At 28.2% G+C, this 25,938-nt stretch overlaps 1 protein-coding gene across 3 annotated transcripts in view; it reads right to left on the bottom strand.

Moving 5' to 3' along the window:
- LOC107444534 (uncharacterized) overlaps nucleotides 1-25,938 on the bottom strand; it is a 399,483-nt gene that overhangs the window by 61,196 nt on the left and 312,349 nt on the right. For all 3 annotated transcript variants that reach the window (XM_043043210.3, XM_087161611.1, XM_087161612.1), the window contains 4 exons: nucleotides 13,828-14,082; nucleotides 12,459-13,000; nucleotides 7,064-7,948; nucleotides 1,501-1,743 (listed from right to left, as the gene is read on the bottom strand). In XM_043043210.3, the coding sequence (XP_042899144.2) occupies nucleotides 1,501-1,743; nucleotides 7,064-7,948; nucleotides 12,459-13,000; nucleotides 13,828-14,082 (1,925 nt within the window). The remainder of the gene's footprint in view (nucleotides 1-1,500; nucleotides 1,744-7,063; nucleotides 7,949-12,458; nucleotides 13,001-13,827; nucleotides 14,083-25,938) is intronic.

Below are 25,938 nucleotides of genomic sequence, written 5' to 3'. Positions count from 1 at the left end.
TATGACAACGCAGCGTTATTTTCTTAAAATTTTTTTGTCGGTAAACGGTCCTTAAATAAAAATTTACTGAACTGCTTTGCGTGCGCACCAAAAAACAAAACTTTATAATGATTTAAAAATGTAAAAAAAAAAACGTGTGACACACTTTTGGTGCTTTTTCCTATTAATCATTTTCATTATTATTATTTCCAGCAGTTCAGAATATATAGGTGATTAAGTTATTTTAAATATTTTTTTAACAATGGAGTTAATCGATCACACTAGTCAAGATGCAAATTAGAAAACTAGAGCGCGGAACGACAAAAAGTACCTGGGATAAATGCGTTTTCAAATGTATGTCAAAAATTGAATTCTATGAAAACAAAAAAAAATTTATTTGATTTTGACGCTTTCCCCCTATCATCATTGTCATAGACGTTTTCCAGAAGTTCTTAACAAGAGAATAAGTATTTTTTTTTATAGAATTAATCGATTAAATTGGTGATATTAAACAAAAATCAAAGATTTCATGTATACATCTATTTTTAAATCTTTTAGCTCGCTTTGGGCCAACTGATTAATTTCTGTTATTAGTATTGTAAGAATTTTAGTTTAAAATCCAACAACCACTCCATACTTGATGATCGTTTCCCTCCTCCAAGAAAATTCCCTATTGTGAAACGAGTTGAGCAAAAATTCATTTCCCGGTTAACAGTTTAAGTAATCATTAGTCTTAGGCAGTAGTTGGAACTAACGCGCCACAGGTAATGAAACTACTGTAGTCGTAATTTTTTTTTCATAGTTTGAAGAAAAATTTACAAACTTTTCTTAAAAAAAAACCAACAGTACATTGAGTAGAGCTATACAAAAACAAAAAAAAAAATCATTAACTTGTACCGATTCCAGGAAAAGAAACAAGGTTAAAAATCAACTGTTTTTTTTCGAATCTCATAGGTGCAAATCTTAGGTGAGTAAAAAAAAAGTCAATGAGCCCATAGAAAGAGTCATGAGAATGTCTCCAATATACTTTTTTCTAATTACCTCTAAACACTTAACAAAATCACAAATATTTAGGCACACTATTTAACACTTAAGAAAATCATGAATATAAAGACATAGAAAATTAAAGGTATAAGGGAAAAAAACTCGTATAAAAAGGTTTTAAAATAATAAATGTGCTCTTTTTTGATAAACACGAATAGACATTTTTTAATTATTTCCCATGTTTAATAAACCAATTTGTTTTTCTAAACTATTTTTTAAATAATTTCTTTCTTTCCATCTTCAAATTTTGAACATAAATTTAAAAGGAATTCTCTGCTGCCAAACCACTCTTCCAAATGTAGTCATATAGTGGCAGCATTTCAAAAGAAGTTTGTACTCACTAAATTTAAAATCAGATGTAGTTAGTCACATTTGTAATAAAATAGCAGTTGTTAATTACCCCTGCTCTTACGCACACACTTTTCAAATTAACATTTTAGTCTGTGAGTGGAAGTAAGTACTATTGAATCCATTTACCTTGCAGAACTTGATGATTTTTTGCGACGTTTCTTCCGTTTTCCAAGCTCTGACGAACTCGAGAAAGTACGGGATGCCAAAGAACTTTTTTGTGCCTGGTTTAAGTCTCTTTGCAAATAGGCATTTGCATCTTCGGTGGAACTTCCCGATTGGTGTTTCAGAACATCTGGTAAACTTTTCGACAGGCGTTTCTTGAAGTCACCCTTATTTTTTCGAGACACTTTCAACCGGCAGCTATTCACACTAAAAATATTTTAATAATGTATAAGAATGTAATAACACAATCATAAAAAATTATTCGCATTTAGAAAGAAATTGCTTGCAACAACTATATGAAAAAGTTTATGACCACCAATCAAACTAGAATCCCTAAATCTAAAAGATTTTAGAATGTAACGACATACGAGCATTTATCTGATTGGCTGAAACGAAATGAAACAAAAATGTTCCCGCAAGCTTAATATGGTGACATTGGCAATATATGGTGATATAGCTTAATATGGTGATATCTTCATTGAGCGGAATCAAAATTACAGTAGGTATTCTTTTTCCCTTGCTTAACATTAACTACTTAAAGTATCGATTACTCGCGAGAATGATATTAATTAATCACTTATTTTATGAAATAATTATATTTTAAAACATATGATAGCTATACTTAGCATTTTTATAAAATTATTTATGTTGTTATTTCGCATAACAGTTAAATAACAATAAACAGTTAAATTGTTTGATAACTTCTTAGCTAGAAAAACTAACTTTTATTTCTAATAAAATTTGTATGTGACTAAAAATAAAGTTATATTTATTAAGGAAATTGAATCAGTTAATCAATAATTTATGCAATATTAGTGTAAAAAAAATTAAAAAAACGCTGTTTAATATATTTAACATGAGTTTGACGCTGAATGAGAAAGCGAAACTTGATAGAAACTGCAACAAATAAGGTTACCAACTCCGATATCTTATTCTTTCATACAATTTTGAAAATGTTAGTTGTTAATAAAGCAAAATCTTCGGTTAAACATCTTAAATTAGTACTCCTATTAACATTGGTGCCGATTTTAGACAGAATATGTTTAGTATTCCTGCAGAAGGGTGTTGGAGGTTGTACAAGGGTTTGCTTGATATTGATCACCACGTGTACTTCCATTTTCTTGGTATTTTCCAATCATTTTCAAGAAATGCCTTATCAAGGGTTAAATCCAAGGAACAACTTCTGGCAAAGGCGGCATGAACTTTTATTTATATCAGTCAAATGCGTCCGCTACAATCAACGCGTGAGGAGATGCTATGATCTGCTCACGTGATGCAATGTATTGAATGAACAAAATTGGCAACAAGTCATAAAATTTTTGTTCACAATTTTAATATTGACTTTTACATATGTGAAAATAGGATTAGAAAATAAGAACTTAAGTTTTATTTTGTACTGCACCTAGGCAAGAATAATATAATTACGTAAGAAACCATATTTTGCTCTTATAGAATAAAAATCGTAAAATTAACTTTAACCCTTTAACGGACCCTTTATTTCTAGTAAAGGTAAATTAAAGTATTTTTGGAATTGAAATTGTTTTAAGAACAGTAATTGATATTAAAAAAGAAAAACTCATTTAGATCATAAAAATGCCATTTTTTTGGTGATAAATATATTTAACATGAGCTATTAGGAACTTACTGACTTTTATTTTTCTTTATTTATGAAATAAATGCCTTAAATGCTACAAACTTCAAAAGGAATTATGTATTTTATAACTTTTAAATGTCTTTCAAAAGTGACAAATGGTTACCAATTTTATTCAAACTCACTTCAAGAAAGCTGAAGTTATTGAAAAATGGAAACCTAAATTAAAAGTGGTAAAACGTGGTGGTAAGTATACTTACCACGGCCTTCAAAAGGGTAAAAAAAATAAAAAATAATAAAGAAAAATAATGTTAATAAATAGTCAATATATCGAGCAAATATAGTAAATAGTCAATATATCGAGGTGAAATTTTGAAGTTTGATTTAAGTTAAAAAAAGAAGAGCTTAGTGGAAGAACCGGCTAAGTGACGCTTTAGTGAATTTTGAGTAAATGAGCATTAAGGGTTATACGTTCCTCCTTTTCTTGTTGCTCAATCTTTATGTCTTTAGCACGTTTGTAAAGAAATAACTCACAAAATTTTTTGGGGTCCATTTATTCCATTCTAACTCTTTTATAAAGGTAGATTTTAATGATTTTTGTGCTTAGCATTTGCTTGTTCTCACGGAGGCTTTTTAAAGTTTTTCATCGATTATAATTTTGCTTGAAAAGATATATACGTATATTAAGGTTTATATTCATGAAATAAAATTTTAGTAACCTTAATTTGGAACAAACTGGCTTAAAATTTTATCTTGCCTTGTTAGTACAATTGTAGAATTTAAAAAAAAAATCTTTTAAGTTTATGAATAAAAATGACTTTTCCAGCACGTCAAATTTTAACTCTGAATTAGAATTTTTTTTTGGTGTATAGATCGGCTCTTAAATTGTTTTCTACTCCAAATTTATCAGTTAATAATTCTCGAAAAGGGTTTATATGCACTCTAAAAAATTGAAAATGGTAGTAACATTAGAATTTTTTTAATATTATTGCGTTTGTAGTTACCAGACATTTTACTTAAGCAAATATATAGATCCGAAGGTGGCAGGCATGAAATGTTTTCGATAGTGGATGTTTTTTTAAGAAATTTTCAGCTTTTTATAACAAAATTGATACCAGTCATTAATATTCCAGGTGTGTACGAATCCTGTTGAACTAATTATCGAATGTTATTACTTTTTTATGCTATCCTACTCTCTGTACATTTTTCTATACATCTTCATAATTTAAAAATTCAAAGTACATAGTTTTTTCGAAGCAAACCAGTATATAATGATACTTTAAACAGCAAAATATCATCGGCAGCGCCTACAATTTTTTTCATACAGAGAGAAAAATTAAATAATAATTGTGACTTAAATATTAGGTATTATATAATAACAAAAGAAAAAATACTGGCTGAGAAACTGGAATCTCGAGTGTCTAATCGACTATTAAGTTATGTACTTAACTATTTAGATCACAGCGCCGTTGTCTAGATTGAAAATTAACTAACGGAAAAGTTTTGCTTAAGGTTTTAAAAAAGTTTCTTTTCTCGAAAATGGCAAGCTAGTGCTCTCAAATACTTAAAGGGGTTATTACCCTAAATTTGTACATATTAATACAGCGAATCTCATTTCAAAGTGAATTTCATGTGTTCCGCTAACCATAAAATAATGCATAATCAATTTTTCTTTTTGTTATAAAGTGACATATGTGACGAACAGTTTATATTCAATTAAATTTAAATTAAAAAGCACGTAACAAAAGAATAATTACATTAATTACATTTTAATTTTCGACTGTTATATTATTATATTACAATGGATATTACAATAATAAGTAATTATTACAAATCCAATTAAAAAAAATTTCGTCTGATACCACATTTTATTTGCATGCGAAACATTAAGTTATGGAAATTTTTTTTATGTCATTTGTATTTTTCCATGGTCTGTGAGTTCTAAGGTAAATAACCGCCTCGGTCATTGACGCTGGCTCGATAATATTGATCTCTAAGTAAATACGCTTGAAAGAAGGTCTGTACGTGCCATTGTATTCTTAGGAAAACATATGTTTTTAAAGACAAAGAATATGGACACAAAAAGAAACAATAATACAGTTTTACAAAATATACTCCTGTAGAAGAGGCAGGTAGCAGTGTAAAAACAGTGTAACGGTATGTTTTAAAAATAATACGTGCAAAGTTATGTGACCTAAGGGCAACAACTTTTAAATGAAAAACTGAAAACGTTTAATTGGAAAAATTTTTCCAACTGTGGAATATGTACTCATGAGTTTGTAGTCAGTTTAGAAAATAAATTTCAATAGTTTTGGGCGATTTATTATTTTTTGATGAGATATTTTAAAAATAGCATCTTCGACAGAATAAAAATGCGAAAAAAGTGCACAATATGGTGCAATATGAAACACTTTTTTTGAAGTTTAAAATTTCAAAATTTCAAGTCGTTGAAAACTCATCATTGAATTTACCATTTTTAAGTGAAATCGATTGTCATCTGCCTTTGGGAGTAAATGATAAAAACTTTAAATTAAAGGCATAAATATAAAACAAATTTTAATTTTTAAAACATGAAAAGAAATGAAATTTAATATCTAGGACGTAAAAACTTTAATTTGTATTAAAAAATATGTAGATTTTTAACCCAATGTTTAGGTAATGCTTTTATGTAGATTTTGGGAAGCTTATGTTAGTTATATTTCGTACATAATTTTTTTTCTTAGCTTTGTCTTTTCGAGCTAAAAACTGAAATGTGTTATATGTTTATACGTCTAAAAAATTTATTTACTTTTTTAGCCAAAAAAAAAAGCATTACGCTCGCTCTATTTGGGACATGTTTTGGTAACTATTGTCATTTTATCGTCAAATAAAACTTAACATCAATCAAAATTTTGACCAATTTCCGATTAATTAGATTGCTCAAATTTTAACTGGGGATCAATATTTCATGCTAATAAGAGTTGCATTTTCTCTTAAATGGTTCAATAGAAATATTTTATCATTTAATAGCCAATCATAATTTAGACGACTTCAAAAAGTTAACTAACAGCTAACTAAAAAGACGATAATAATAATTTTAAAACTACGTTTGTGGACAGGTAAGGAAAAAATTATTTTTTCATACCAAAACTGAAAAACGTGAAGCTCTCTATGTTCGTAATAAGCAACTTATCACTAACAAAAATCCCTAATATCACATGCTCCGAAAGTAATACATTATACTATTTCGTGTTAGGTGCGATAAAAATAAATTATTTCTGCTTTTTTTCCTATAAAAACGTAGTTTTTAAAATTTTGATTTCCTTTTATCGCTTTATTCCTTTAAGTTATCTATCAATTTGTTTATGGCACGTTGTCGAATATAGTCTTTGTTTAAATAAGCAATAATACAACACAAAACAAATAACCATTCTACAATTGTAATACACAGGCATGCTCACGCGTAACACTCGTTGGAGCTGGAAGGTATGAAATGGCCACTGGACAATTCAGGTCAATTGAAACTGCCTTATTTCAAGTATGAAATCACGCTGCAAGGCCTGTATATCTGTAAGAGGTCACCATACCTCCTATTAACCCTTTTTTTTGTTTTTCCTGCAACCGCTGATTCATACCTTCCGACTCCAACGTGTGTTACGCACGATCATGCGTGTGTATTACAATTGTAGAATGGTTATTTGTTTTGTATTGTATCAATGTATGTACAGATCAAATTTCATTAATATCGGTCCTGTAGTTCAAGAGATAATCGACCCAGTCTACAAATTCTCTTAATTTCTTAGACCAGTTTGCTTGCACCATTTATGAAAGCAGTGTAACTAGATATTGGCATTAGACATGGAGCTCTAGAGGACCCTTAAGAATGCCTATTAGTTCGTGGCGATCCGATTAGTAGTTCAAATTTTATAATGCATGCATAGTAATAAATATGCTTACTTTTCTTTTCCACTCGAGTAGCATGCTCGCAAATCCCCTTCCGATGATGTTTTCGGGGCACTCAATCTCAGTTCTTCACAGCTCACGGTCGAATCACGGTAATCAGTCTTTTTGAAATAACTTACACTCTTGTTTCTACTTTCAGAGTCTGGATAAGTGAGTGACGAATCCAAATGTGACACAGACACGCACGAATCAAACTCAACAGTATCCGAATCAGTTCGAATCGATGTCGAAAGGTTTCGGACAACAGTTTCAAGTGACCCAACTGTATTGAAAGAATCTCTTCCCTCCTTTGAGAAGAATGAACTGTCATCAAGGGGTGAAAAGGACAAAACATTACTCTCATCGGCACTAGAAGATGTGTATTCTCCACTTGCATCGCACGAGGAAAAGTCGTCGTATGCTTTGGTATAATGGGGGTGTGATGATGACCCGAAACGAAATAGAGACTTTTTTGGAATGTTTCTGTGATGTCCATTCCAATTATCGGAGCACAGATTTAGCCACGACTGCACATGGTCTGATGGAAATGGATTGGAACTGGTTGAGTCACTAGCGCGTTTTCTTTTTAAATTCTGATGATTTGTGTCCTCGTAGGATGAGTAATACGATGCATTCAAGGGGGTTGAAGTACGTATTTTCTGAGACACAGATGAAGAATGACTGAAGTCAAACGTTGGGTTTATGTGAGGATTGAACACAAAATTATTTTCATGATCTGAATGATGATGATTGTGCGACGGCAGATTAATGTTATCGGTGGTTTTAATAGAAGGTACTCTCTTTATCGATACGTTATTCAAATCCATGTCTTTAGTATCGTTATCGCTATCGACAGATATCATTTTGTAGAACACTTGTGCTGGCTTTGTAAATGACATCCTGTAAATAAAATTTTAAAAAATGTAAATTATTATTTAAAGGGCATATTTAATCTCCATTAACATAAATTGTATTTAAGCATAATTCATGCAACTGAACAGTTCACTTGAAGAGCAAATAAAATAACAATAAAAAATATACATCAGCTAAGAAAATGGGATAGAATGCGAAACAAAATGAACCACCTTGAATAACTTTTTATCTAATGTTGGGATCTTCACTTTCTAGGACATTTATCTTAATTATTCATAGATGCAACCTCAAATGTGCGAATTAGTATTGATGATATTTTTAGTTACGAAATGACACTCAAAAACGTACATTATTTGAATAAACATACCTTTTTTTCAACGTATTCGGATTTCTGACCCCCCAAAATATAGGGGGTAGGAGAAATTTGTGAAATATGGTGCCATTACTTTGACCAGGAGAGCTTTCAAGTTTGAATCCCTTAATGTTAATTGTACTTTTTGCATATTTCACGATATCTCGATAACTTTTTAAGAGAATTGAACAATTTTTGAAAACAATTATGAAATTTGCTTATCTAAAGATAATTCCATGCAAAATATAATTTTGAGTAAATATTTATTATTTTTTCAAAATTTTATATAATAACAGTCGAAAAAGTTCTGATAAGTAAGGTGCATAATTTTTTACTTCATTTTAAAGAATGTGATGCTACATGGCAAAATTCAAAATTTGAGGAAAATCGGTCAAATAGTTCCTGAGTAATCGAATTTCAAAAAAAACTCAAATTTTTTTTCTTCCAAATATTAGATCAAAAGTAATTCAGAGTGGTTCATGTTTTTGCGCACTGTACGCTGTTAGAAATTTTAAGGCATGTTGAACCTTAATAAAACTTAAATTTGCTGAAATCTTATTGTAGTGTCAAGTTGAGTCAAGATACTGTATTAGCTTAACTTGATTACAGATCACAATCTAATCAATTTGATGTTTTGCCTTTAATCGTATATTTATCACATTTATGTGACGTGACCTCTGTCGGATTAAATCATCTCTTTTTTTATGTCAGTTTGATACACCTTCACGAGTAGGATGAAAGATAAGAATGGTAAGAACCATTCCTGTATTTACTCAACTGATGTACCATTGTGACACCGAAACATAATAAGAATTAATAAGAATTTCACCCTCTGTAAACGTTTCTTTTTTATGAAATTTAAAGGATACTAAGATTCATAATGAATAGTGATTCAGTTATATACCTTATTAATGGCTACAGTTAATTTGAAATGTATTATTCCTTTAGAACACCAATATTATGGTTCCAATTTAAACTAGTGTTTTGAGAGTGTGTGGAAGTGTCAGAAACAAAACACACCAACCCTCACACTAGAATCTCTCCTATCCGTATCGAACTTGTGGTTTGATATTTTAATTAAAGTAATAATAATGATGATGATTATAATAATTATAATAGCATAATCTAAATACAAATTGTAACAATTAACATTTGAAAACATTTTAGATCATTGTAAAACTAGTTTATTGTAGGCCCTTTAAAAGCATGCATATGATGTTGAAGAAATTAGATATTTAGAGCAATATGGTTGAAAATGTTATTTCTTTTTTAATTACCTTACAACTGATAAATACAATGCTTCATTTAGTATTGAAATTTACAATGTTCTTACAACGAGGTTACTCAAGTTGAGGATATTTATACAAACCTAATATTGAACAGCCTTTTTTTTTTAAAAAAAAAAAAACAGTAAATTAATAAAATAAGTCGAATTTTAACAAAAGCAATATGCAATTTTGGAGTTTTGTTGAAAACTAAAGAAGCTTTTTTAAATTTATCTTTTTTCATTTAAACGCGTCTTAATTACAGACACGGCAAAACATTTGAATCAGAGATTATTACAAGAAGATATTTTTATTAAAATTCCATAAAATATGTTTTATATAAACCCATGAAATTTATAATACTGGATTTAAGATCAACGAAAATAATTCGAATGCAGACGTTTTTTTTCTAAAAGAAAAGCAAATATTTGCGATTACAGATTTAATTAATAATTTAAAGTTTAAGTAGTTTTGAACAATCAATTATAATTTTGATTTGATTAATAATAAAGTTTGAGTAGTTTAGAAGTTTTTGAATTGAAGTACAAAACAAAAATGAATAATGTGTTTTGCTCATAAAGTTCAAAAAAGTTTTCAGGTTCTTATTATTTTAAAAAAAAATTTAAAGACGCGTTAAAAATTGCTCCAACCAATTATTTTAATTTAGTTTTCTACATCTAAAAGTTTTTTTCATAGATTTTAAAATAATTAGTTATTGTATTTGAAAGCAACTAATATTTCATGTAGATCTTTTAATTAAACAAAATAAATTTAATAAATGCTAACAATACAATCTTAGGTTGATAAATAATTACAAGACAAATGTTATTTTAAGCGGTTATTTTACCATGGATCAAAAATTTCATTAAATAATTAATTACAGTAATTTATGAATACATTCCAAAGTTTTGTTTACTGTTTAGTTTGAAGCTATTAGCAACACATCTAATTAAATTATGCAGGCTTTAGTCATTTGATGGTTCATGTTCAAATATTTTGAAACAAAAATCTTTTTTTTTAAATAATTATATATTTCAATATTAAACTTGAAACCAATATTTCAAATTTGGAATTAATGATGAATTTGTTTCCAAGGGAGTAAATTTAATAACACATAATTTATATTTACATTAATAAATTGGATATAATAATAATAATAATACGGGTATGATAAGAATTGTAAACAATACAAGAATTTTACTTACATTATACAGATAAATTAAAACTAGAAGCATTTGTTCGAAGACCGAAAGAAAAATTAATACAAAAAAATTAGATAAAATTAATTTACTGAACCTAATCGCAACACATTTTCAATTTTTTTTAATTAATACACAGATAAATAAAAAAAACAGATAACAACGTGTAGTGATACTTGCTCCAGGTGCGGTATTGGTCCTCATTAAACTGTTCTACCGTAAAGTGCTCGACTTCGCGTGCTGGTCGTCGGGCTACGGAAGCGAAGGTGCCATCCCCTCTGCAGAGGATCAAAATTGTGATGGCATGTCTTCAGATCATCCTCAGGAATGTTTTCCAGACCGTCGCCAATTGCCCATTGTGCAGCTCTAGTGCGACGTAAATGAACAAATCAATCAATCAATCAATACGCTTACAGCAAGAGAATTTCATCACGATTATCGAATGACAACAGCTAAGTTTTTTTCATCGTAGCGTGATCCTCGCAGTAAAAAAAATAAATTAAAAATTAAATAGAGCGTATTTGAGCATGAACAATAGCGAGGCTAAACAAATGTGAAAAGAGCAAGATAAAACATACAAATATATATGCTTTCTTCTTGCTCATCATGGAAAGTAGCTGCACATTAAAAATACGCAAAAGGTATGCTATAATATTCTCTTCAATTTTGCAGAGCGCCGTCATTTTTCAAGCTTAAGACATCGTCTCATCGTCGTTGATATACATTCTGATTAAGAGCCGCGATGGCTCAGGGGATGGAGCGTTCGCCTTCCAATGAGGCGAACCGGGTTCGAATCCCAGTCGATACGAATTCCGCATCCGGCTTGCACCAACCACAGTGCTGACGTAAAATATCCTCAGTGGTAGACGGATCATGTGTTAGAGTTCCCTTGCCGTCAGACTAATCATAAGGGGTTCTCGTGGTCTTCCTCCCCATGTAACGCAAATGCTGGTTAGCTCCATCAAAAAGTCATCAACAAAGGAAAATTTCTCCCAATACTCGATCCAGGAGTTCCCTTGTCTTCTGGATTGGGTTCAAAATTACAAGACTACGGAGTTCAACATTAGTAGTCGTAAACCCATAAAATTGGGTCTGCTGTTCAACGACGGTTATAAAATACATTCTGATTTTCACTTTTATAGTTTTGTTCTTCATATATTCTATGAATTAAACCGCGATTCAGGAGATACAGCATTCACCTTCCAATGAGGTGAACCAAGTTCGAATCCCAGCGGTGCCTGTCTGATACGAATTCTACTCCCAATTTGCACCGGTCACAGTGTTGACGTATATATCCTCAGTCGTAGATGGATCATGAGAATTCCCTTGCCCTCGGACTAACTGTGAGAGGTTTTCGTGGAATTCCTCTTCACGTTACGCAAATGTGGGTAAGCTCATTAAAAAGTCCTACGCGAAGGCTATTTTGTCCCAATGCTTAATCCAGGACTTCCCTTGCCTTCAGGGTTGGGTTTAAATTACTAAACTACGAAGTTGAACATTAAGTTTTAAATTCAGACAGACGTAGAACTGCTGTTCAATGCCGGATGCAAAAAAAAAAAAAAATCTATGCGATGCCAGGAACCTGAGTAATTTTGGTAATTACAATTTGTTATTTATTAAAAACAGTCACGCTGATAATAAATTTATGACAAGTTCACAGCATTTCATAAAAACCTAATTGTAACTAAAGTACAGTTAGGAAAAAAAAGAGTATAAGTTACCTGTCGTGGAAATTGCAACTAGCGTCATCACTGTCAATCCCGCTCAAGCTGAACGGCATCTCATTTAAATCATCAAACACATCCTTATCCTTCTTACCAATATCAAAGTTAGTACAAGTTTCGAAAATGGTTTCTAAAAAATCAGAATCTTCACTGGCCAAACACGCATCCCCACTGGAGAAGTCCTCATCAATATTCAGTTTTTCTTCAAAAGACAAGGGCTCTTTAGAGCCTTCCGAACCTTCACCTGTAGGCTCAGTTGTGCATAATCCAGAGTCATTCAGGGAAGTTCCGCCCGAGGAAGAATCAACGGATGAACTTAGTTGACGGAATTGTTTGGCACACGCATTTTCAAGTTCTTCCTTCAAACTTAAACTCGTCTTCACGGGCTTATCGTCGAAGTATTTGTAAACTCGGATTTTGAAGTAGCGATCGCCGCCAATACCAACACCATCGTCGCTAGATAAGTGTGTTGAACTTTCACTCGAATAGCCAACGTCCTGGATAATTTCGAAATTCGTGAAATCGTCTCCATACTCAGCCTAAAAATTAAAAACAAATAAGTGCCCAACATTTTTTTTAAATATCGACATTTTTTTTTATCTTATCAATATCAAATATATAAGAAAAAGATCTTTTGCTTACTATAAATGTAGAACAATTAAATTACTTGTAATAAACAAAAACCTTTTCATATGAAAACAGCAGAAATTCCCACAGTAAGTAGTACTTGAAAAATATTTAATACATTTAAACATTACAACAATTATATTACATTACAATACAACATTATATTTAATATTATATTAAAACATTTTAAACAGTTGTAAACCAAACAGCAGGTTTCAGAGCATTTATATCTTAAGAATTTCGAATAATATGTTAAATTTGAGTTTAAAATAATCGATATTGAATATTTTCTACACATAGGAGAGTTTCATTTCATAAATTTATTTATTCTTCTTCTAAAATTAAAAATAAAATTTAAAGGTCAATATATTTAAAGCTAATTAGTGGTGTACATAATTTTTAAGCGTATAACTAATAAAAAGTGTCATGTGGCTAAGCGCTAATAATTTTTAATACAGGTACACTTTATTTTAGACTTTTGATATAAAACTTCATTTAAAATTTGTGTGTTAATGTATGCAATTAGCAATTACTGCATTACTTATTAAGGTTTATAATAATTACGTTTTTTTTCATTTAATTTTCAATTTTATAACTCATCATGAAAAATAAAATATTGTATTTGAAAATACAATTAAAATTTATTACATAATTAACTATTTAAAAAATTGTATTTCAAAGATGACTAACACTACAAAAGTCATTAATTAAAATCTATTAAATTTTAAATGCTACTTACTTTTAAAGCAGCTATCCCAGTAGTTCCAACCATAATGCACTTATCATTCATGGGAACAAAGTCACTACACAATATACCAATATCCTTCGTTGGACTCTTCTGTAAAATGTTATGACAGCACTTATTATTTACAACACGAGAAGTCTTATCCATGGTTTTTGATGTCCTCACAGATGTCCAACGATCAATTGACAAACGGCGATGCTTGTTCAAAGGCCCTTCATCAGAATCTATGTCAGAAGACTCTTGACTTTTCTGCAAAGAAGAAATTGATTGAATTATATACAAGCTGCCGATTGTCTTCGATTTACGATGCTTAAAGGTTATAAATCAAAAGTTTCTAGAAACAATTTTAAAGGTGAATCGAAAGTTATTTATAAATTAATATGGTCATATATCGTCGAAATTGAATGCAATAATGAGTTGTTATTTTTTTAGATAAAATTTTAAAATGAGTATTAAATTTATATCCTATTTATTAATATATATATATATATATATATTAATTATATATATTAATTAAATTTGAATGACAGAATCGTAATATAGTTCAGTAACATCTGTATTTTTTTACAATCGAATACTAACTTATAAGCAAGAAAATATAAAAAAGATTATTGTTTGAATAAATTGAAAAAATTTCATCATATTCGAACTTAAGAAGTAATACTTAAAACTAGGAGGCTTCGCCCCCTGCTCGCTGGCACTCGCCAACCCCCGGAACTGCTTTCGCAGTTCATTTCGGATTGCTTCGCAATCCGATGCTCGCTACCGTCTAGCTTTTGTATACTTTTTTGAACACTGAAGTTCCGAAAACTTTTCACTGTAGAAAATTCTAAACCTGTGCATTTCAATATTAATTTGAGATTGAAAACAATTCGTATATTTTTCTTAATCACACTATTCTAAATTTCAGTTGTTGAGAAAAGTAACTGTTGTAAGTTTTGTTTTAAAGTCTTTCCCACCAGAGGGTTAAAACCGTGTGTTGTAAAACAATATGAAATAGAACTGAACGCCGGATGTAAAGCATCGGCTTCGATGAAGATAATTTTGTGAGAATTTTTTTGATAATTCGGTGAGAATTCATCCGATTAGACATATGATACTGACTACGTGCTCTTGCGCTCCGAAGCCTATCAATTAAAACGTATTAGCGTTTTATATAATATAGATTAGCCATATGATGCTCACTACGTGCTCTTGCGGGCCGAATCCTATCAATTAAAAATGAAAACTGTTGCCAACGTGAGAAAAGAAATATCATCGGTTTTATTGATACATACGTATTAGCGTTTCATATAATATAGATTACACAATGAAATTAACGGATTTCAAATGAAATTTAAAAGTATTCGAAATTATTCCATTTGCTTTCTATTCGGAAACAGAACCCTTTAATTACCACTTTTAACAGTTCAAAATAACGACAGATTTCAAGTCTTTTTCTTAACAAATAAGAAAAAAGAACATAAAAAAGAATAACGGATATCATCATATTACTTATTCAAAAAGAAAAAAATCATAATTATTAGCAGAAAAAGTGTATAATTACAATGCACCTTTTTCACCGAAAAGGGAATCCCTGCCAAAAAAAAATTAATAAATAAATAAATAAAGGTTAATTAAAATTTTAAAACTTACTGAAACGGAGAGGGGGAGAACAACTAAATAAATTAAGCTAAAACAGCATGATTAGAAGAAAACATATTTAGTTAATAAATCGAGATGATAAAAAGTATGTTATCATGGTTTAGATAACAATGGTTGCAGAAAGTATCTAAGAAGATAGCAAAACATCTGCTTCAGCGAAAAAATACATTAAGCGTATTAAATCAACAATATACCTGTTGTTACTCAGAATTTCGAGAACTATTTTTAATGCTTTAAATTTTATCAATTTAATAAAGAAAGATGTATTACTAATATATTGCTAAGACTAAAATTTTAAATTTTTCGTATGAAGGGCACAATAATTTTTGTGAGATTTCTTAATATTTTAAATTTATTAATTGAAAAGGTGACGGAAAACTAAGTGTGATGATGCTATCACAATCCACCCAAATTTGATACAGTCTGGCTCTCCTCTAAATTTAAAAGCATTAATTTTAACGGTGCCTTGCACCTAGTTTATCTTAACTACAACCGGGAGTTGCGCCAAGCCGGTTCCCCGGATGGACGCTATCATTCAAGCATTCGAAGTGTGTTTACGCTCTGTGTTGGTGATCGAGAAATTTTTGTAAGATTCTCTTTCCTTCTCTGCGTGCTCGTTTTTCTGAATTTTATGATTGTCTGCAAATTGCTAAGGTTGCGCATCTTATGTGAATCTAGTAATTAGGATATAACAAATTTTATATATATTTATTTTTGAGATATAACCAGCCGAGCATGCAGAGAAGCAGACACGTGTTCTCGGATAGGAAATACACGAGGTAATCCAGTGTTCCTTTTTCCAATGAAGATGTTTTTGTTGAATGGTGATAAATAAATGACTAGCTGTGAAGAATCCATGACTCTACCTTTTTTCCTTGGACCAGTGTTCCTGTGGCCCCAATTATACGACGCGTGCACACTAAGCATACCGTGTTCTGCAATCCCCACTCCTAAAACTTATTTTAAAAAATTTTTGTTAAAAAAGAAGTCAAAAGTAGAGTTAGCCTTATCTCGAGAACTTTTCAAGCGAATGGAGAAAAAAAAATTCGCATAATTAAGAAATTCGTGTATCTTAAGAATATTTCCATGCAAAAAATAACTTTTAGTAAATATTGATTTTTTTTTATTATTTTATTTAATTAAAGTTGAAAAACGTTTGAATTGTTAGGAATGCATTTTTTACATCATTTCAAACAATTCAATTTTAGAAGAAAATATACAAAAATGGAGCGAAATCAGTTGACTAACGAACTATGAAATAGTTGTATTTTTAAAATTCGGTTTCTCAGCAACTATTCGACCAATTTTGCAAAAGCTCTGCGTTTTACCATTTAGAATTGAATTCTTTAAAGTGACGTTAAAAAGTTGCAAGCTTCACGATCAAAAAGTTTTTCGACTATTATTAAATAAAATAATAAAAAAATAATAAATATTTACGAAAATTATTTCTTAAAAAAATTCTCTTTGAATAAACGAATTTTATAATTGTATGCAAATTTTTTTTAATTCCCTTAAAAAGTTCTCGAGATATGGCGAAATACGCAAAAAGTAAAATTAACATTAAGAGGTCCAAACTATTGGGACCATATTTTCTAGACATGGGCTGCCCTCTATATTTTGGTTGTCAGAATGCCAAATTCGCTAAGAAAGATATGTTTATTCAGAGAAAAGACGTGTTTGTGTCTGATTTCGTAATTTAAAATAGCTTTTGCATTAATTAATTAGCATATTTGAGGTCATACCTTCGAATCTTTAAGATTGAGTTCCAGAACACGAAAATCTAATCATTAAATCAAAAGCAATTCAGGATGGTCCTTTTTCCCTTTTGCTTACTGTATATTAACAGATAGAAGCTATGCTATAATGCATCGTTTTTCATTGCATTTTGCACAAAAGAAAGCTATAAGTTTTAAACGTTAAAATTAGAAATACTCTTTATTCACATATTCTTCTCAATTCAGGCTTTCAAATACTCTGATAGAAGAAAAATATCTGCCTTTAAAATAATAATCTGAAGAGTGAAAAAAACATTAAATTTTAAATCTTCCATATAATTTTTATTAATAGAAAACCCCAAAAATGTGTATATTGAGACAGATTCAATAATGTGAAAAACGATACAAGGAAGTTGCAGTTACTATATTGTAAAAGGACGACGAATATAACATTGATAAATAAACACTTTTTTTCTCCATAAAATATGCATTATTTAATTTTTTTCAAATGGGTTATAAATATTTGCAATAACCGTAAGGGGAGTCGGTAAGGAATATACAAATAATGCTGAAACTGTCATTGTACGAAGTACCTTTTCTCAGCACCTAAGATATTGCTTAAGGTTTTTTTCACAGAATAGTTACAAATCCATGCTATTAATGCATGTTTTTGGCAGAAATTTTTTTAAAAAAAATTATGTTTAATTTTATGAAAAGTTTCATTTTTTAACAAAAATCTTCGATAACTCAAAAAGTATTGTTAACGCAAAAACATTATCACAGCATACAACTGATGTAATCTAAAATATCTCCAAAATATTTCAAACCGATATAAATAGTTTCGTAGATAAGGTACATCGAAAAGGGTAAGTTTTAGCATTATTGATATAAGCCCTACTGACTAACATTTTCTGATAAACTATTTTTAATAAAGTACTTTATTAAAAATAGTTTTCAAGAAAATGTACTTCATTTTTTTTAGATAAAAATCTTTTTTTATCAGCATAATTTTTAACACATTTATAACTAATTAAATATTTAAATCTGTGAATATTCTAAAGGTAATTTAAAAACGCTCATAGTATTTTACTTGTAATTTCGTTACTTACAACAAAAGTAAAAACTACACCATAAATTTTTTTTTTTAAATAAGTGTATAGCATTTCATAGGGAAAAATCAACATGATTATTTAACAGGTAAAAATTGTGTCATGCATTAAACATTTAAAATTTTATCTGGTTATAAACTTCCCTGAAAATATCAAAAATTACAACACAGTGTCATAATCCTTGTGTCATAAATTATACTTAAGAGTGACCATTAAATGAACCGGTTTATGGATATCAGAAATCCTTTGACATATCCTCATATAAATCAGTGAAAGGATTATTTGACGATAACCATTCTTAACACTTTCCTTCCATTGATTTCTCTTTTTTTTCATAAGGAATAAAATGATAATGGTTGATTTATGATTAAATAGATATGTGTCATTTCCCTTTAAAAAAGAAACTATAATAAAAAAATCTTCTCTCAATGCTTGTTTGCTCGAAATTCTTAAAAGAAATTATTCTATTAAATATTGGTTTTCAACTTTAAAAATGATTCGGAATGAAATTCGAGAGATAAATATAATTACTGTATCATATTTTGAATTAAAAAATATGTATCTATTTATATTCTTTTTATGTGGTACTATTATGAATCGAGTTGCATTTATTGTTTCCACAGGAAACACAAATAATTTTTTGCAAAGCAGAGTATATGTTTTAATAGCAGACATTCTGTAATTGAAAGAAATTGATAGATGAAATGATTAATTTTTATCATGCTTGGAAAATCCATGATACATTTTATCTAAATTATAAACTAATGCAAATGATATGAATATCTTTATTAATGAAAAAAAAGGAAAATGAATTTCATGCTTTTATGATGCTTTTAAATAAAGGTAAAATTAGCTATGTTTGTTGAGTACATATTTTGCGTTATATAAACAAATTTTATTTAACATTTTGTTTTAAAAAATGAGTAAATAAAAAGGATACATAGAAATACATTCTATAAAAAAAAAGGATCACATTTACAAGTTAATCAAAAGCAGTGGTTTGTACTTCTTCCATAAGAAACTACTAATTTATTCTTATTTTCTATTTGCTTAAAAAAACAACTTTGATTTATAATAACGATAGTTAATTTTAATTATAAATAATGTCATGTTGACTCCAACGAATAATGGAGTCACTATTTACAATTAACAGAGATTAGGAAACAGCATATAAAAATTATATTATATCTAAATAAGATTAGATTGCGTTTCTGGTATCCAGGGCTAAAATTTATAACTAACTGATTGAAACAGATTAGAAACAGAATAAATCAGTAAAGCCAAAGTCGCATTTTTTCAAATTCTTAAACCAAACTTAAATATGATGCTATTAGGTAATTATTTTTTAATGTAGTTTCTGAAATTATTTATGTTGTAAATATTATTACAAATTTCAAAAAAGTATACTTGGTGGCGAGCGAAGCGAGCACATAAGATTGTGCTATCAAGGCTTATCATGTTTGATGGATGTTTTTATAAAATTAACAATTAATTAGTATTAACGTAACAATTAACGCTGGGCCCATGTCCAAGAGGTCGTGGGTTCAATCCTCACCGGCCGAAGACTCCCCGTGTAGTAAATGGTGACTGATGCACGTTAAATCTGTCGATTCGCAAAGTCCTCCATGTTCCCATAACAAATCAATACCTCAGGGGGTACTTATCCAGGAGTTTCCTTGTCTTCTGGATTGGTTCAAAATTACAAGGCTACGGAGTTGAACATTAGTAGTCGTAAACCCATGCAATTGGGTCGGCTGTTCAACGACGGTTATAAAATAAAATAAAACGTATCTAGTGGAATTAAGTGTGACATAAAATGATGTAAGTAAAATATTGATGATAACTTATTTAAGTGGAAAAAAAAACAGAAATTTAAGATTTATGCCGAATACCGCACACATTTGGTTTTATTAAATGAAAAAATATTTCTTTCATACTACTACCAATTTCTCTATTTTGATTAAGTGTTTTCTGTATTTAAAATAGCTTATAAGAAAAACACGACCCATATTTTGAGGAAAAAATATTTTGAAGAAGAAATAAATGTTTAAAATGTTTGTGCTGACTGAAATATTTGCATAGATTTTGCAAAATTTACAATCGTTTTGTAACAAATACCAAGGTAATAAGTAGGAGAGATTGATACAAAGCTTTAAAACAAAATTTGATTTTTCATATTATATATATCATTGTAATATGTTAAGCCCTGAATATAAGGTCTCATTTTATATATGGCAAAAATAAGATGTAAAAACAAATAAAGATTTTCTTTTGTGTTTCTTTATCATTTCTAAACAAATACTTAACTTAAACTTGCACTTAAACTTTTTGCAATTACCTAATTTTCAATATAAATGTAAAATATATTAATCACTTATTTATGAAGTTTCTGTCAAAATATTTTTTACAATGACAGAATAGAAATTCTAAGTAATTTTGACGTGCGTGATTTGAGAAGAAATATCGAGTTACAGAAAAAGGGCCAGATAAAATTATTTTTAAAGGCAAAATATATTAAATTGCGAAAACATCACGCTTATGTGTGTGCTGCGTCAAAAATTAAGAGTAAAGTTTATGTATAAATGGTAATTAATTCAAATATGATATGGTTTATATAACCACAACTTTCTAACTCGAAATTTCTAGTAGAAATCTGTACTTTTTTATATAACTGGCATATTTACAATCAAGAAAATCAAGTTTGATTATTTGTGATTTCGTTTTCTTGTATATATTATTATTATTTTTTTTGATATTTTGAAGCCAATAACTAATCAGTATTCCTGTTTGCTTATTTGCAATAATGCAAGTTTTGACAATGAGTTCATTTTGTAAATATTATCAATTTGGGTTTCTTTAAAAACGTCATAGGTATAAAAAAGAGCCTACTAATTCAATAAGCATTATTTAATGCGCAATAGCTAATATTATTTTAAAAAGTTTTTACTATTTTACATAATACACAATAAGTTTAATTTATAAACCAATTCTTTCGATTTATAATCATATTTGGAAGAGTTTTTTATAACGACGATTTTTAAATTCATAAAAAGTTATGTTTTTTAGAATTGAAACAGTCCGAAAGAAACATGGAATTTTTTTTGCTGGTAACAAATAGACTTATAAATGTTAATTATGATATAATTAAAAATAGTTACATTAAAGCGAAAGCGTTCTTTGATTTAAAAAAAATGATTAATGGATTCAGCACGCTCAATTTTTCCATTTTAAAAGTATTTCTATCGTAGTATTTATATTATTATAAGGAAAGTTGTAAAAGTTAAAATAATATATAGTTGAAAACTTGACACGAAAATTTGATAACAGATATTTTAAATTAAGCTCTTCAATTTAGAGCAACTTAGACTTTCACCAGAAATTAGTTTTTATCCAAAAAGTAATGTTGTGCGATTAATTTTACTTAGGAAATCAAAAACATTAATATTCACAACGAAATAAAATTTAGATTTGGATTCAAATTGATAAAATTTAGAGCAAAACCAATCAAAAGTTAGATCAAATACTTAAGAATACATAGTCGTATTTTTGTAATTTTATTAGTTTTATTTGAATCCTCGTTCATAAATATTTTAAATTTTAATATAATGTTCAAAAACTTTTTATGTTTCAAAGAATATTCAGGGCGTTTAGCAAAATATTATTTTAATTAACTACAGAATTGCAAACTCTATTGAGTGCTTGAAGAAATAAAATTTTTTATTATTTATAAGTATCTTCATTATAACATACTAAACGATTTTCTATCGTTTGCTTGCTGAAAAATTATTAAATTTTTCTTCTTTTCCTTTTGTAAGACTTAATAATTTAAAAAAATTTACAACAAAAGCAAAATAGAGAAGATAAAATTAATCAGCACAAAACTTCTTAGTACTCCGCATAAAAATTACCTGCGCCCGGGGTGATAATTCGGGTACATTTTTTCTTTAATACTAAAAGTATAAAATGTTTCCTTGATAGCCTTTTCGTAAGTCATAGAAGTAACTGCTCTGATGGTAATAAAAACAACAAAAAAATGAAGTGAATTAAAAGAAGATTCAGTATTGCAGTGTATTTAAATTACTTTCCCTGGAAATTTAAGAGTTAGAGCTTTTTAATGAAGCCGATAGAGTATATTATTATACTACTTTAGCTATTCTTTATTATAATATGAATGAGTTTTAAATTCGAGGTTAATTTTAATCTTTCATCCTAAATTAAATGAGTTTTCTAAAAAGTTACATAAAACAAAAGAGTGTCATAAAACAAATGTTCTGAAAAGAAATCTTATTTTAGATCTGACACAACGAGTAAGAAAGAATGCGATGCAATGAAATGTTTACATCCGGGTAAGGAGAAAAATCAGAAAGTTTTACGAGGGTTTTTTACCTGCACATTATTCTATCAAAATGCTAAGACATTTCAAATAGACCGTCATTTTATTTGCCATAAACTTTAATTTTATCACCACGTATGAAGATAACAAATTAGGAGGTGTGACAGGAATTCTTCAGAAAAAGTGCAAGCGAATGGCCTAGTTAAGATTTAAAAAAAAAAGAGTTCAATTTGAAAGAAAAAAAAATTTCCGTGAACAAATTGATACTTTTTAACTCAACCTATAATATTTAAATTATTTTATCTTGAATATGGGTTATTGAAGGAACGGTATAATTATTCTCGAGTAAATCAAAAATTTTATATTAAAATGAAACCATTTTATATTGATGTGCTATATTGATTGTTCCTGGCACTAGTGTTCTTAAATTAAATTTTAAAAAAACATCAATGAACTAAAACTAAAGAAATATAGTGTGGGAAACATTGTAAATTGCATGACACAATTTTAGTATAGTTCTTCTGTTCATTATTGTTCAATGATGCATAGGGTGTTTAAAAAGTTCATAAAAAAAATTCTGTGAAATCAGCAGAAGGAAAATTTTAAATGATCTTAAAATTATTTAGGAATTTATTTTGAATTTTCCTTCCTATTTTCCTCTAAATAAACTTAAAATGTTTCTAATCGAATAATATGAATGCATAAGTCATCAACTATCGGTACTGATAACAATGAATAATAAAGCCATTACAATTTATCAATTATGTTTACTTCATCGCAACACAGTTTTCTAGAAAAAAAATTATTATTTTCACAACATACAATGAAATAAAAAAAATCCCGCAAGTATTTTTTATGATTTGCTATTGTAAAGTAAATTAGCGTAGATAATGTGTGTAGCTAAACGTCAGCACAAAACTACAGTTGCACATTACAAATAACGAAAAATAAGATGGATTTAAATAAATTGTTCTTATATAAACCTTTTTATAAATATTAAGTTGAATTATTTAAATAATTTTACTAATTTTCTGTTTTTTTTCTGTATTTAATTATCATGAGAACAATGATTTTCTATTAATTATCTTTCTTATTATGTTTTACTAACTCCAATAAATCTAAACCAAAATTCCCCTTGCGAAGTTCATACTCTGTTTAGTGAACATTTAATCTTTTAAATAAATCATTAAAAAATTATGAAAATTTAATATTTTTTTCGCAAAAAATGTATTTTGAAAAAATGAAGAAGATATGTAAAAATCTTTATATTTGAGAAACTTTATAGAATAAAACATTTCCTGTTATTTTTATTCAAATTTAAAAAAATAAACGAATAAAAAAATAATTAAAAAAATAAAAATAAATACATAAGTATATATTCTATTAAAAAAAGCAGCGATAAAGGTGTTATAAAAGTTAACTAAAATTATTGTTTAATAAGCGGTTTTTTTAAATGGCTAAAAGTGTTTAAATGAAATGTTATTTTCCACACGTTTTTAATACGAAATTTTATTTATTTTAGTATTACCATTTTCTTTAAATTTTTTATACCACTTTTGAAATAAATGTCAAATTATTAATACAAATTCTTAATACCTAGTATTTATTAAATAATCTATGCAAATTAATACTTTATGTGACTCATTCAGCCTATGAATGACCTTTCGTTTGACCAGACTTGATGATCACCTGACGTTGTGCACGTCCGCATGTATGTGAAGTGTGGATTTGTAGGTGGTGGTAGGCTGGGTTTCTTTTTATTATATTCATATATGATTTATTGATTCAACGGTATGTATATTCGTTTACGGGATTAATCATACATAATGATACAAAATGACTCAGTAAGATCCTATTTTTAATCTGTATAGAAGTAGATTAAGCACAATGTTTTCTTCGAAATTCACTGAAACATTTATTCCGTTTTAAAAAAGATATATCACACATTTCCCTCGTGAAACTTTTAATTTGTCCGAATGATATTTATTGTATTATGTAATTTCTGCTGAAAATACAACAAAAAATATGATATTTACTGTTATTTCATTAAAGAATATGTAAAAAATAAATTTCAATAATTCATTTAAGAAACAAAAATAATTTTAGTAAATATTTTCCTTTTTTAAAAGCGTTTAATTAAAAGTAAGTATCAACTTTGTTGGGAAAAAAACATAAAAGAAATAACACATATATAAACTGATTTATAGAATTCCAAAATAAAGTAGGAGTGTTCATATTTTGCTTTAAATCAAATATCAAAGTGTTAATTTTTTATTGATATTTTAAACAAGAAAAATCTGCTTAAAAAACTTAAGCTTTTAAAAGATTATACTGATAAAAACCAATAAATTTATAACAAAATTTAAAAACAGAAACTAGTTCACAGCAAAAGCGTTTAATTAAAAGTATGTATCAACTTTGTTGGGGAAAAAACATAAAAGAAATAACACATATATAAACTGATTTATAGAATTCCAAAATAAAGTAGGAATGTTCATATTTTGCTTTAAATCAAATAAAGTGTTAATTTTTTATTGATATTTTAAACAAGAAAAATCTGCTTAAAAAACGTAAGCTTTTCAAAGATTATACTGATAAAAACCAATAAATTTATAACAAAATTTAAAAACAGAAACTAGTTCACAGCAGATGAGACAGCAAGTAAAAGAATTTTAATCTCTTACAGAAACTTGTTTTTGCAATAATTTTAATTTAAAAATGCATATACTTCTTTGCTAATAAGTTTCAGATAAGTATTTTCAATACGCATTTCTCTATGTTTATTGCGGTAAAAGGATATTTTATTCAAATAATTATATATTATCATGTAATATATATAGATATATATTACTTAAGAAATAAAGTATATTTTATATACCATTAAATGATTACAATAAATGTTTATTTACGTGATAATATATATTATTACATGATTACTATATATATGTATATATATACTTATATTTACTCATGTAATATTATATATTATTCAACTAATACAAAAATAATAAATATTTAAATATTACACTATTCCAGATATAAGTGTACGTATTTTTGATTTATTTATTATTTATAATTCCACTCACTTATCTTCTCTTTAAGGAGCAGTTTTTTTATGAAATCAAATCCATTTTAAAAATGAAACAAAATTTTAGAGATCAAAAAATTAGAAAAATTTTGAAGTTGTTTTGATAATGTTTATAGATATAAAAATCATAAGTTCTCTTGCAAGTACGTTCGTTTTAAATTAATATTTTGATTAATCAATCATATATTGCTTTCTTTATACATTGTACATAAAGTT

Source organism: Parasteatoda tepidariorum, chromosome 4 (assembly GCF_982258835.1).
Source record: "Parasteatoda tepidariorum strain Cologne lab strain chromosome 4, Ptep-v5.0, whole genome shotgun sequence".
NCBI classification, from domain to species: domain Eukaryota; kingdom Metazoa; phylum Arthropoda; class Arachnida; order Araneae; family Theridiidae; genus Parasteatoda; species Parasteatoda tepidariorum.
Note: the sequence above shows the minus strand (reverse complement) of the source record. Positions and strands in the feature narration are given on the sequence as shown.